Source organism: Camellia sinensis, chromosome 1, assembly GCF_055761805.1.
Source record: "Camellia sinensis isolate YWXY chromosome 1, ASM5576180v1, whole genome shotgun sequence".
Taxonomy (NCBI): Eukaryota; Viridiplantae; Streptophyta; class Magnoliopsida; order Ericales; family Theaceae; genus Camellia; species Camellia sinensis.
The window spans coordinates 160,532,776-160,547,116 of record NC_138961.1 but is presented as its reverse complement, the minus strand read 5'-3'; the positions used below and the strand labels follow the sequence as shown (position 1 = coordinate 160,547,116).

The following is a 14,341-nucleotide window of genomic DNA, read 5'->3' as shown; positions in this document are numbered from 1 at the left end:
TTTCCAAACTAGGTTTTTTAGCCCCAGGCTAAAATAGTAAAAAAAGTCAAAAAGCCAACCCACTTCCGAAACGACACGTAAAAATGAATATTTGATTTTTGGGTATTCTGTTGTTATTGTTGTTGTTTGTTTGTTTTTTTTTTTTTTTTTTTTTTTTTGGCTTTTTTGGTGACTTTTGACTGTTAGGCTATTTTTTTTTTAGTTGCAAACAATCCCTTACAACTACTTCTAAGTATGCTGTCATCCTCTTATCAAGATCTCTACTCGTCATGGCCCTGATAGCAATCAATAACTAATACATCAAGGTGATCTAAGTATGAATGATGTGTGAGTGGTTTTGCAAGATGAACGATTAGAGAAGAGTTTTATATTGGTGACCAAACTAATGTAATATGTTTATGCAACTTTACTCAAAGATTGGATTGAAGCACACATCGTTTTGTCAAAGGACACAAAATTTTAAAATTTGCATATGCTTACTGACATCTTCAATATTCAAACACTTGGAACACAAACTTCTACACCTAACATAAACAATTAGCACATGCTTTGTATGCGGAAATTACAAACAGACTAAATCCAATTCCAGTAACAACATTAATTAACAAGATTAAGCCTAAAGAAACAAATTGGTCTCCAATTGCTAAAAAATAAAAATTCTATCAACTTACTTATTGTCATGCATTTCAAAGAACTATATTTATCAACTCCTTTAATCATAGATATCAAAGCAATATAAGTTAACCTATGGGGTTTACATTTCTTTCTTTCCTTTTTTAAAAAAAATAAAATAAAATTGATGCAATATATACATCTGCAATGCAATATTAATCTGTTTCAGGGGGCCCTTCGAAACGGATATAGTCATACATGATTCCTTTGAAAGGGCTTGAACCTCTCGACTGTGTTAGATAGATTGTGTTGGTTTCGGAAACCAGTTGAGATCCTGATATTTCCACACTGTACAACCAATACAAACCATGAATCCCATGTCTTGCAATAGCATTGTCCTTGCCTATGAACCCCGTTGTAAAGTGAGGAGGCATTGCATCTGGATCATTGATCCGAACCTTTCCAATGTGAAAATTTAGAAGCAAAATGTTAATGAACACGATCATAACAAGGTTGTGTAATTTTGTAAAGAACCAAAATATCAAATGATCATACTTTGAAGGGGAAATTATATCATTTGTCCTCATAGTTTGATTGAGTTTAAAACTACTTGAACCCTCTTCTTTAAATATCAATTATCACTAATATTTATAACAATACGCGCTAAGCTAAAAAGACCAAAGTGAAATTCGATATAAATTATAGTGATCACTGATATAATTTATTCATTTTTAGTACTTTTAAATTCTCAAGTGAGTTGCCTGTGGCCTTTTCCAAAATGGTAACGACAGATAACAATTGACCACATTAAAATGTAAATAGATGTGCAAGATTTAAATTGATAAAATTGAATTTACAGAAACTAAAACTTTACTCAAACTAGAGGGACCAATAGTATAATTTGCCATACTTTAAAATGTATGGAATAAGTAGATGCATTTAAGTTATCAATATGCTTCAAGAGCTTGTTTCAATTGAGAGGTTTGATGATAAAAGAAATAGGAAGTGTTCAGATGATTAAAAATGTGAGAAAAGGTTAGAAAAAGAAATATCTTGAAACCTGTATCTTGTTTCTCACCCAGAATTGGTGAATTTGGTGAGAAATAAAGTTGTTCAACATAAATTTTTCAAAATATCTCATTGCCTATCTAAATACAAAGTATTAAAACTAAAAAGATACATATCTTTTATTTCTTATTCATTGATTACACAGACACTACTAGAAAACTGGTTTTTTGACATGGAACTTTTTGAGGAATTCACACTTTTTCATAACCAGCTTTCTATGTCAACTTATCTCCTATTCATTGACTTCTTAATTCATTGGAAGGTTTGGACTGCCTGCATTAATTGGTGGGGAATTCAAGCATTCAGTTCTATCAAATCTTTACTCTCAAGGTGGCAGGGGACATCAATAAAAAAGGACAGAGAGATCTGAGAGGTAATACCTGTTGCAGTCATTTGGACAATCTGAGAAATAAAATTTTGTTTGAGAATGTTTAACCTAATTGGGTGCTCATAACCAAATTGATTATGACTAGAGTGGCTCAATGGGTCAAACAAAAGCCTAAGTTTGAGGATTCTTCCATTCATGATGTGGTGTGGATAAGAGCTATGAAGTATCGACACTTCAAAACAAGTGCCGTATTCATATCGGATACAATGACACTTCAGGGACACGTGGACACTTCTAAGACACGTATGAGACACACCACATGGCGTGTCCCCCTTATTTAATTAATTTATTTTCATGAGACAGTTCGAGGACACATTAAGGGCATGCCAAGTTGTCTTTTCCCCACATTTTGTTTAGTCCTTTTGATGAATATTAAATGTTTATTATTTTTTTCTTAGATTTAAATACTAAATAGATCATCTATAAAAAATATATATAAACTAAAAGTGTTTTAAAAAAAATAAAAATAAATAGAATTAGAGTTAGTTTTTGTTAATATTGATTGTGTATGGATATAATATTAATCTAGATAGCAAATAAAAATATATCAAAACATATTTTGTTGCCGTGTCCCGTGTCTACATCCATGTCCGTGTCCACATTCGTATCCGTGTCCGTGCTTCTTAGGATACGAGCAAGCCTAAGTTTAAGGTTTAAACAATCAATGACAATCATTTTAATTTGCAGCAGATCAAAGGTGTCTTCTAAGGATTTTGATGATTAACAATTGGATGGGTTCATTTGTTTTAGCCAAGGATTTAGATTCTTACTTCTTTGGTTTTGCTCATTAGCTGATCAGTAAGAGTATGTGGCAGGGGGGCTGCTAATGGGAGGGTGTCATAGTATTCTAGAGGCTGATTTTGCTGTCGTTTATTAAATGATTGCACAGTGCCTCTTGTGCCAACCTAGTTGAGATGAGTTGAATTTGCTATGATGCATTCATGCACCTTCCTTTATCTCCTTTATTGATGTATTTACAGTTGATTGCATTAATAAAAGTTGTTTTTCTCTGATCCAAAAATAAATAAATAATAATAATAATAATCACAAATATCTTTTTAAAACCATAATATTCTTATTTCTTTTCTCACCTAGTTTACCAACTGACAAGAAATGCATAGTGGAAATTAAAGAAAGACAATAGAGTAAAAATAACAAAAAGAGAAGAAAAAAGAAAGTCATACTTCGAGCTCAGCTTCATGTGCTGATGCTAATGCTAATTGGAGTGTATAAGTTGCAGTCTCGCGCACATTGTCGAGATCAAATATGATTCGCCATGTGGTTGGTTCATATGTTTTATTTCCTATGTTCCTACAATGCAATGCCAGAACCAACAGTTGCAAAACTAACAAGCTTGACTGGTCGAAACATTGAAAAAAAGAAAAGAAGGAAACAAACACCTGTTAACATGAGCAAAGAACCAATCTGTTTGATAATTGCTAATGCCCACGGTGTAGCTGAGATCCTCATCAGGATAAACTTCTGTGTATCGATCCCACAATCCATATTGCCTAAATCTGTTACTCAAAAATGATTCATAGTGAACAAGTTTAAAGAATTAAGGAGCGTTTGTGTGATTGAGAGAGCTCACTTGTCTGGAAGGTTGACGTATAATTGGTTCATTAGAGTGGGGTTCGGGTCAGGCACATAGAATTCAGCAGCAGTGCGATCTGGGATGCCTATCTCCCATAGGGTAGGGCCTTCTCTTGGAGGGTCAAAAACAAGAACACCCAATCTGATGTGTCTTCCTGCTCATTATAAATGCACCCCATAAACTATTTCACATTGACTAAATTCGGCTTGCCTTCTCTCCTGTCACAGGATGGTCCACTCCAAGGGCTACTCTTGTAAGGGGTGGATCTCATAACAGCCTCATGGCATCATGTGGGGCCCACTCCTTACGAAAGCAACCACTGGGCTTGGTTGTCCAATAACTAGAGAGAAGTCTGAATCAAAACATTTCTTTAAACCTTCAAATTTCCGTCTCCTACAAATCGAAGCAATGAATTAAGTGTTGATACATAGATAAGTAAAAACCTGGTGTTATGTTGAGATAAACATCGTATCTATAATCCCCAACAATGCTAGGGACCCATGCATACAGGCAGTAATTTCCAGCTCGGACACCTTTGATCAAGAAGTACCCTTCACCATCAGCTTGAGTCCAATATTGATAACCCTACAAATATTTTTTTCAACGTTAATCTTTGTTGATTCATTCTCATTAATATTTCGTAGTTTGTTGACTAAAAATATATGAAAGCAGCAAAAAAAAAAAAAAAAAACCTTGTTTTCTCTTTGCCATGATCCAACATTTCCTGGTGCAGCCAACCCCACAAAAGCAAAGTTTGCGGTCATAAGTTGTTCATTAATGTACCTAAAACAAAATTTTTATATCAGATTCAATATCATTATACACTTGATAATGATGAAGAAGATAGTGTAGTTGAGCTAGTAGAGGGAGTTACTTGTCACGGACTAGTAATCGGCCACTAACTGTACCCCGTTGATCAGCATGAGGGAAGTCTTCTGAAAGAGGGAAATCATATGGCCAACTTTGGGTTTCTATCAGCATCTGAATATATGCATATGAGATGAGATTGTTAATTTTGTTTGTACTAATTAGATTTTATGTTGTCAAAAATTTCATGCCCAAAGTAGTACCTGTTCTTTGGCATCTTCCCAAAGTGTTAAGGCATCCTCTTCGACTGAAACTGAGTTTAGATAGATCAAAACAGGGCCAAACACCTTCTTCCATGGCTCGCCATCTCGTAATTTTATTGTCAGATTGTCCCCAGCATAATGAGTGCTGAAAAACATCTGAAGATAAATAACACAATCCTTTAACATTAACATCTAGTAGTTAGGAAATTTGTAAAAATTTATTTATATATAACATTTTCCATTTATTGAAAGTGCAAGGTTGTGCCTCAATAGGATAGATTTAAGTAGAAGGCTATGTGCTTAACAGGAAAGTTATGCTCTTCTCCATCAATTCCTTTTTCAGTCCAATTGTTGTGAAGTAGTTTTTCCTATGGATGTCATCATTATAATACAAAACAATGTTTGTTCTTTTAATTGATCAAGAATTTGCATCTACATATATTACTTTTTTCGTTTTTTTTTTTTTTTTTCCTTCTTGTCATGAAATTCATTTTGTAAATGAGCCACTATGTTGGGCCAGTGAATAAAATTGATGCCATTTGCAAGAGGTCACTCAATAGCAATGGATTGTGCAAAGGGAACAATATCGGATACTTACAGATAAAGTGGTTGGGCCAACATGCGAGGTGAGATCTTGCTTGACAGGGCCACCTGTACGGAACTCATCGCTGGGTGTGATCATCCAGAATCCAACAGCCGGGTTGGAGCATATCCACCCATGAACCCGATTGTCTTTGTCATCACATGAATATTGGTACTTATCATCCACCTACATGACACAACATCAAAAAAGAAAAAAAACTAGCATATCTAACTACACAAATACAATCTTTCCTCTTGTGATTGTCAAATCTTCATGAAGTAACGAAAATATCAACAAGTTAACACTCTTGATGAATCACACAAGGGCATTTTTGTCAATTCACAAAACCATTACCACAAAACTTAGGAAATAGGACTGTCTTAGCAATAACTAGTAGGTGAATGAAAAATGGTCAAGCTTACCTCCCCAGTGAGCTCTGGATTGCTTGGATTTGTCAACAGAACAGCTTCAGGGTAGTCAAGGACTAGGCCGGTTTCACGGTCCTGTGGTGTTGGCATGATCCTTTGCCTTTCATCCGATACAGCCATGTACTGAAACCTAGTCATGTATCATATCAAGATTAAATTTTCCTTAAATTACTCTGTTCATGTCAAACCTAGTCAACAATTTAGAATAACATAACCATAACAATCATATATGTCTTACAGGCTTTCTTCAAGCTTGAATACAATCCTCCCTTGGTAGATGTTAATGTCAGGCCATCCCTCGGAGTGTTCAAGTATTGCATACGAGTAGAAACCGGGGTATCCACGCAGCATTATAAACCTGCAAATAATGTTTACAAAATCAACGTTGACAGATTAAAAATAAGCAGAACTTGCTAAGATCTGTTTGGCTGCAAATTAAGCTGATGCTAAATGCTTTCAATGAACCTTTTGTCTACATTCAGGGGCATTCCTGTGTCATTTAGGGATGAATCCCATGTTCTTGTAAAAGAAATCTCTATTTGATTTTCATCTTCCATTACAACACTATAACTTGTCCCTTCTAGCCTGCATGAAAGCAGTTCAAGTGGTTTAATTCATCTTTAGTGTAGGGTTATATTGTTTTACATAACAGGTCTAATCTACTTAAGGAAAAAAAAAAATTACCAGTCATATTTGCCACCAAGATGTGCTGGATCGTCCCAAACGACATCCCAATACCTAAACTCAGTTTAATCCAATCAAACAGAGTGCAAATGAAGATTTTGAGTTAATTGTCCTTGATTAAATGCAGTAAAAGAGCTAATCTAAAGAACCAACTACAAAAAAAATTTACGCGTGTACAATCAGTGTAATTTCGTTCCTTTCACCATAAAACAGAGTTCTTTTGTCTAAGAGTTCAATGTGTTAATCCATATTGGGTCTAGAAGATATAATTGTTGTAGAATAAGGGCTGGAAACAAATCAAACTGTTCATAGCTCAAGGTCAATTCGTTTGAAGTTTGTTTGAATTCTGCTCCTTTGCATTCGTATGTGAAGCAGAATCTCAAAATCTTAACTGACAATGTCATATTAAAGTAAAGAGCTACAAAAAATAAAAACATGTAAATGTACTTACCCTCTTTTTCTTCCTTTGTTGACTTCCATTAATAAATTGTCAATTCCATTGTATTGTATTCCTGTGACCATACCCTGTGGGGTAGACAATGTGACATTGACTAGGCCATTGTCCATCACAACCTGAAAATATATGTGTAGATATTTTGAGTAAAAGTTATTTAAAAGGGGTTTGAGAGTTTAAACCTCTTGACTATCAAGAATCCAAATGAGCAACAAAGAATCTATATTGGAGTTTTGGATAAATGTTGGACAACTATTAAATATAAAGAGTAAGAGGAATTTTAAATGCAGTTTTACATGCTGATCCAGTAATTGTAGATGAACTGGTGGATACAACAATAGATCTTCACTGTTCATGCTTCCTGGAAATCTTCTGCAATTGAACCAAAAAATTTACAAAAAAAATAAAATAAAGAATGTTAATTGTTGGGTTACCAATTTAGAGAGTGTGCAAGACTGTGTCCCCAGAACTGGCCCTGGCTAAGGCTATTGAGGTCTGTACCTTATGCCTCCCAAAAATTGGCTTAAAATAGGACTTCCAAATTTAAAAAAGTATTGTAATATATTACAAATATAAATAGACCGAAATTATTTTTGTTGTTTTAGGATTAATCTAAAAGACCCAAAAATATTCAGTTGAACACATATTTGTTTATAAGTGTGTTTTGCCCCAATTGAAATTAAAATATATATAAAATGTTGGTGGCCTTTGAATGATAAACACTATATGCACATACAAAATGTTAGTGGCCCAAAATAGGACCCCTAATTTTTTTTTATTTTCTTTCTTTATCAGATTTTAGTATAATAAATAAATTTGTCCTAATTTTTTTTTTGCTTTTCTTGTTTATCAGATTTTAGTAGAATAAACAATTAATTCAATTTCAATCACATTCATAAACAACACATTCAATAAACAACAATGCAACCACACTCAACCACACTCATAAACAAAATATTTAATAAACAACAATAAATTCAATACATATCCAATACATTTTAATTGAATAAAGTTTTCCTAATTTTGGTAACTTTTTTTCTTTTTTTTTTTTTGTGTGAATACATTTTGATATCTATTTTGGTATCAATCGACGGTAGTAATACGAAATAAGGTGATTTTTTTCTTCTTTATAAATATAGACCTCTGTTTTTATTTCACCTTAGACCCCAAAACTCAGGCCCAACCCTGTGTGTCCCTATTTGTTGGGGATATATCTATCTCCATGCTGAGCTCAATAATTAAAAGCGGCCCCGCAGGTTGGATTGTCCAAGGTTAGAGCAAAATGGCTTTGCTGACGAGAGAAATTGACTTGTGATTAATTTGTGTACTCGTCATAAAGAAAATAATGGCACAAAGTTAGGTAGTGAATTGCCTAAATCGTGACCTATGTTACATGAATTCAGATACGGGTGCAGGTGTAGGTGTGCCTATTTAGAGAGCAGATGTATCAAATCTTAAATTTAAATTCTTCACGGACTTGACAAAAAAGAATTATATTTTTATATTTTTAATCTATTAACCTACAACATAAAAAATAAAAAAATATTTTATAGTAATTACATAACAAATGATACATAATATGTATAAGATAATGTTAAATACAAATATATGAGAAGTGTCCAATGAAGTATCAGACACATATGTCATACTATAGTGTCCGATATAGTTTTTCGATTTATTTTAAAGAATTCATATAATATAGATCATGACTTAAAAAATCTTGTACTCCGGCTCCGGCTCCGGCTCCGGCTCCGGCTCCGACTTGTTTTGGAAGCAAATATATAAGAAGAATGAAATTCCTATTTTTATTGGCAGGTGGAATGATTTGTTACAGGGTCTCAAGAATCACATGACCCATCCAAATAGTTTGTATTTTGTTGGTTTCTCCTCATTTTGTTTGTTTCTTTTCTTGGTGGATCACATTAAAAAAAGGATCTTCAATAATGTTTTTGGAGAGTTTGAGATCTCAGAATTAGAGTCTCAGAATTTACTCAGAATAGATATGTATGGTGGAGATTAAATTGATGAAGTGTGAGGTCCACGGGCGAAATAAATTTAAATCATTAATTGTTATTTTAAAATAAATTCTGAATTTATAATATTGCTGATATTTTTTTTTTTTTTTTTTTTTTTTTAAGAGCTCTCCTTCCTCTTAGGATAGTTTGATGTCAGAGATTCTTGGATGTAAAGAAAAACTACCACAGTTACGGATTATATAAACAAGCATTATACCAATCCATACAAGTTAAGAATATATGAAGCAAGAGTAACACATTTTCTACATGTATATAGCTCGAGTTATTTTGGAGATGCAACAATACAATAAATAGTGTTTGGTGTAATTTAGTTAAAAATTCACAATTTGAAAGTGGAAAATGAGTGAGAGCACTAATTAGTGCTACCACTAATGATGTGGCAGTGAGCCCCACCATGAATGATTTGATGTTTTGACCTTAGTGTTGTATTTTTTTTCTTTTTTTATTCAGTGTCATGTCATTAGTAATCTTTTTAGAGCTCTAAAATTAGTGGTCTCTATCATTGTTGTTTGAAAGTAAAAGCTATAAGTATTTGGGTGATGATACATAGCTCTAATATTAGAGCTCGGAGCTCTAGTGAGGTGGAAGAGAGATAGATAAAGGAGTGTGGGTCTCACCTTCACATGAGCACTCTCCATATCATTAGAGCTGCATTAGAACTCTCAAGGTGATGATATATAGCTCTAATACTAAAATTCTAAATGGAGCTCTAGTGAAATAGAAGAGAGTAGAGAGAGATAGATAAAGGAGTGTGGACCCCACCTTCACATGAGTACTCTCCAGAAAACAACTATTTTCAATTATTTTTAACTTATATATTATAAACAAAAACTCTACTAAATAATCCAACACACAGATTCTCAAAATAAAAAATTTAAAACTAATCAAATAAAGTACTTTAAACAATCCCAATAGCAGGAAGAAGTTCCATTAAAATTGAAGCATCTAATTTTTTGCAAGGACATGGTCACATGTATGCATTGCTAGGCGTGAAATGTTCTCTAGGCTACGGCTATTCTGTTCTCACTTTCAGATAAGCACGGGACAAATCTTTTTTTTTTTTGACTTTTTGATTTTTTTTTTGGGGGGTTTATATTGTAGAGTGTTGCTAATAGTATTACCTTGTTTGTTTTCACTTTTTAAAAAATACTTTTTAGAAAATTTTACTTTCTTATTTTTTGTGTTTTTTTGTTTTTATTGAATTTTTTTAATATTTTAAGTAATTTTTTTACTTTTTAGACACACCTAACATAAATACACCTAAAAAGTAAAAAAAATGTAAAAAAAATCTTTTAAAAATTCACTAAATACTAAAAATACAAAAAAAAATACAAGAATTCAGTACATTTTTTGTATTTTTATGTATTTATTAATTTTTTAAATATTTTTTCACAAATTTTTTACTTTTTAGATACATCTAAGTAAGGTGCATCTAAAAAAGTAAAAAAAACTGTTTAAAATTTAAAAAATATTCACTAAAAACAAAAAACACGAAAACCAAAAAAGTCAATTTTCAAAAAACTTAATCCAGAAAACTCAAACCAAACACACTGAATAGTACTTTACTTTTTTTTTTTTTAATGAATTTGTATCCTTTTAATTTCTTTATTATAATTTTATTTCATTATAAAATTTTAATTTTATTCCTTACTTCTCAAACTTTAATCCAAACCTTATTCCAACTCCAGCCACCCTCCCTTCCTTGCCACCTCTGCCACCCCCACCCTGACTTCATAAACAAATTGAATTTAAAAATTAAGTGGAAAATAACTTCCATTTGAGAATTAAATTTCAATACAACTCATGGTTAGATTAATAATTTCAACTTCATCTTCATTTAGAATTATCGGTCTATGATCTAAATTTGTTTCATATATGACTCCACACAATACTATTTCAATCTACATCACGCAATTATTTTCTGGGAAAAAATCTGATAAACTAGATAAATCTTGGTAACTAAGATTTCTTTTATCTTCGTATTCCCATGATTGCAGGCTATTTTTTTTAATTACCAAATCAGTTTTGGCCATTGTCAAAAAGAAGAATGTTAGCCCAGTGAGTGGTATGACACATGAATTACGGCGAAAAGAAAATTCACCTGGGTGCGCATGGCTAACATTATGCTATGCCTCCTATTGTAAAGTAAAACATATATTATTGGGGTACTTCCGTGTAGGTCTTAATAAGTAAATTTATTGTCTAATAGATCTTATGAAAAAAATTTGTCATAAAAAAGTCACTAATTAAAAATTTTAATGATAATTTATAAAAATCATATCCAAAAAAAGTCATTAGCTGTCATTTTTTAACGACGTATGTAAAAAATTGTCACAACAAAATTATTTTTAGTAACAATTTTATCAAGACTTATTTTCAATAGGACTTAATGTGAATTAAGTCTAACTATTAAGACCTATTGGTAGTTTACCCTATATTTTTATATTTATATACTCCTAATTAATTCATGGTACCTTACTATATTTTGCGGACTTTAATCGTATCCATTTTATGTGTGATGGAGAATTTTCATTACAAATTTAATCGCTATGAAGTACGAATAATTGTTTTAAATTAAAAAAAAAAAAAAAAAAAAAAATCATCACATTCACTACTAGATGATGTAATAAAATCTCACCATTATAAATATTACAATCTATATTTTGCTTCAATATAATTAGTTTATATGGAAAGCCTATCGTATTATTCATATTAATATTTTTATAATTTAGGATTTAGGATATTGGTCAGATTATATCTTATTTATATCTAATAATCTTTTCATTTTTAGGACCTCCCAATACGTAAGAATTTGTAAACAGTCTGCAAAGATAGAGGGAAAGGTTTCTTTGTGAGTTGGAGGCAGGTGTTGTTGGGTTTTGCGGAGCTCACCACAGTTCCACTCGGATTATCTGACTAATTGATTTTTGTTCAATTATGTTTAGAGATTATTTATTAAAAAAATAATTAATCTGATAACAATAGCCACATCTTTTGTTGATATTTGTTTACAAAAAACTAGACGACGAAAATAATTTTTAAAATGAACCATACGTTGCTTTGTAGACAAATTCAATAAAATTATGAATTATGATTATCAAATTAACTTTATTTTTTTTTTATTTATGAATGATTTACACATATAATTGAATAAATAAATATTCTATATCATCAAAATAGGGCTCATGGACCCCACCCACAGTACTCAACAGCAGAAGCCCATCCCTATATCCAAAAAATATGAAAAACGAAGTAAATGAGGGTATTTTGAGAAAAATATAGGACACAGAGTTGGATTCAAGCTAGAATGGTTTAAACACTACCCATCCCAAACAATATTTGAGTTTTAAATTTCTCTTTAAAACATATACACCCTTTTTAAAGCTGCCAAAGGACAAACCGGGTTCATTAACTAGAGAAACCGTAAGTGGGCTGTGGGATTGGTACCTCGGGATTAGTCGAGATACACATAAGTTGGCCTAAACACTCGGTTATCACCAAAAAAAAAAATAAATAAATAAAAAAAAGTTGCCTTCTTGTCAATCCTTAGGCTAATATGCATGAGTTCACTAATTTTCATAAGTTTTTTAGGATGTTAAAGCATAATCATTAGATGGTTTAAAAATAATTTAATCTTACAATAATTGTAATTTGTAGTCTTAAACTAGCTTTGCAAGATTATTATAAACTAGATAGTGAAACAAAGAAGCTTTGATGTTTGAACAATACCATGAAAATAAGACAAAATAACGAACATAAGACAACAATAGATTAGCACATAAAAGCCCAGTCTAGTCCATTCCAAAAGCTTCCAAACCGAAAAATAAAAATTTGTGTTTAATTTGCTTCTCACAATCGGCTGCCATGTTCCATTGACAAACAAACTGTAGCATCCCATGAACCAAAAACAAAAAAATGTACAAAAATTATTCATTTATTTTTTTGTCAAAATCTCAAAAAATAAAAATAAAAATAAAAATAAAATAAAAAAAATAAAAGAAACGTCTTCTTCACAATTTACTTTTTGTAAAAGATGGGAATAAAATGTACAAAGTGCATAGTAGACATATAAATCTCTTGTGGTGTGAATGCATTTAATTTTTTGTGCACAATTTCTGTGTTGGATTGCAGGATATCCACACAAAGATCAGTTGGATTTATCTTTTACACAGGTATGCAAGTTCAGGCACAATCAAATTTGCGTTTCACATAACTACTTACATGGCACCACATGAAAATGAGAGAGAGAGAGAGAGAGAGAGAGAGAGAGAGAGAGAGAACCTAAATGGGGTCTTCACAGAACTCTCTGCAAGCAAGAACATCTGAATAACAACTCCAAACCACCCCACCACCAAATCCCATTGCCTCTTCCATTCCACCCTCTGCATAGCTCAATCAATTCATATATAAACCTGCAAATCAACAACAATTGAGGAGAACATGGTAAAACAAAACCCCCACAACTATATATATATATAAGGACAGTCTCAGTACACAATGCTTAACTACTTCAGGGTTTAACACGGGTCAGATATACACAATTTTTCCCCAAAACACATCCAAATAGTAAGAGAAAAGAAAGAACAAAACAATACAACACAACATGCATACCAAAAATTGGGTAAGAAGGAACACTGACGGACATACCTTACTCTGTAAACCAAGGTATGTGCTTTGTAGAGTTGTATAAGGTTCTTGTTTCCTATATACTAATTTCTTGGGATTGTTTTGTTTAATCATATATCAGTATGATTCTATTAGCCTATCCAACTGTGACATTTGGGAAACAAACTTTAAAAATTGAGAAAGGTAAAGCGGCTCTTGAAAATATGGGAAGTGGAAGCACAAAGGGGGGCATGTGGGTTTTGGGCCTTTTGGATGTTCTTCTCTTTGGCTAACCGTTACTTAATCCTAGTCAATGAGTTTATTGCAGTTAACTTCGGACTTTCAAAAGAGGCATATAATAATATTGTGTATATATAGATATACAAAAGTAAGTGAAACTTTAATTAATAGTTCTTCTAAAATTTATTATCTGGATTGTGGGTTACTTGCTGGGCTAGTATTAGGTAAATTTTGGTTCACTTAAATATATATATATATATATTCCGCTATAAGCGCAGAAAAGCAATGACTATTATGACTTGCTCATCTACCATTGGAGTAGTTGTGTGGATTGTGGGGGTGGTTACATCTTTCATGAAGAATATCTTCTTGTCATGGACCTCAGAGCATCTCTATTGGTTTTTTTCCTTTTTATAGTATAAAAATAATTATATTTTACCATATTACATTGAAAAATGTCTCGTAGCTCAAATTTTGTGGCTCAAAAGTGGCTCAAATGGCCAAAACGACGTCGTTTTGAGGCGGAAAGCAATACATACAGAATGGAGGAGATGGATTAACGAAATCAAAATAAGAACA

The 14,341-nt window shown here is 32.3% G+C and overlaps 1 protein-coding gene across 3 annotated transcripts; it reads right to left on the bottom strand.

Moving 5' to 3' along the window:
• Positions 1-684: 684 nt before the first annotated feature.
• Positions 685-13,866, bottom strand: LOC114260244 (uncharacterized). 3 transcript variants are annotated; one of them, XM_028200325.2, is made up of 17 exons: positions 13,565-13,866; positions 13,199-13,329; positions 7,178-7,253; positions 6,879-7,000; positions 6,428-6,481; positions 6,209-6,328; positions 5,982-6,101; positions 5,738-5,873; positions 5,331-5,501; positions 4,733-4,888; positions 4,537-4,643; positions 4,355-4,445; positions 4,106-4,247; positions 3,660-3,816; positions 3,469-3,585; positions 3,253-3,379; positions 685-1,070 (listed from the first exon to the last, which is right to left on the bottom strand). In XM_028200325.2, exons 2-17 carry the CDS (start codon positions 13,303-13,305, stop codon positions 828-830), a joined length of 2,046 nt encoding a protein of 681 aa, XP_028056126.2. In that variant the 5' UTR covers positions 13,306-13,329; positions 13,565-13,866; the 3' UTR covers positions 685-827. The 3 variants fall into 3 exon arrangements, with proteins under 3 accessions (XP_028056126.2, XP_082744107.1, XP_028056127.2); XM_082887981.1 differs by lacking the exon at positions 7,178-7,253; XM_028200326.2 differs by lacking the exons at positions 6,209-6,328; positions 6,428-6,481.
• Between the last annotated feature and the right edge of the window lie 475 nt (positions 13,867-14,341).

Bases quoted from the DNA above. Each gene is read 5' to 3' on its own strand.
- LOC114260244 (XM_028200325.2), bottom strand. From the start codon at position 13,305: ATGCAGAGGGTGGAATGGAAGAGGCAATGGGATTTGGTGGTGGGGTGG. The intron at 7,254-13,198 runs GTTCTCTCTCTC...GTTCAATTGCAG, and splicing joins TCTGTGAAGACCCCATTTAG to AAGATTTCCAGGAAGCATGA. The intron at 5,874-5,981 runs GTAAGACATATA...ATACATGACTAG, and splicing joins TTCAAGCTTGAAGAAAGCCT to GTTTCAGTACATGGCTGTAT.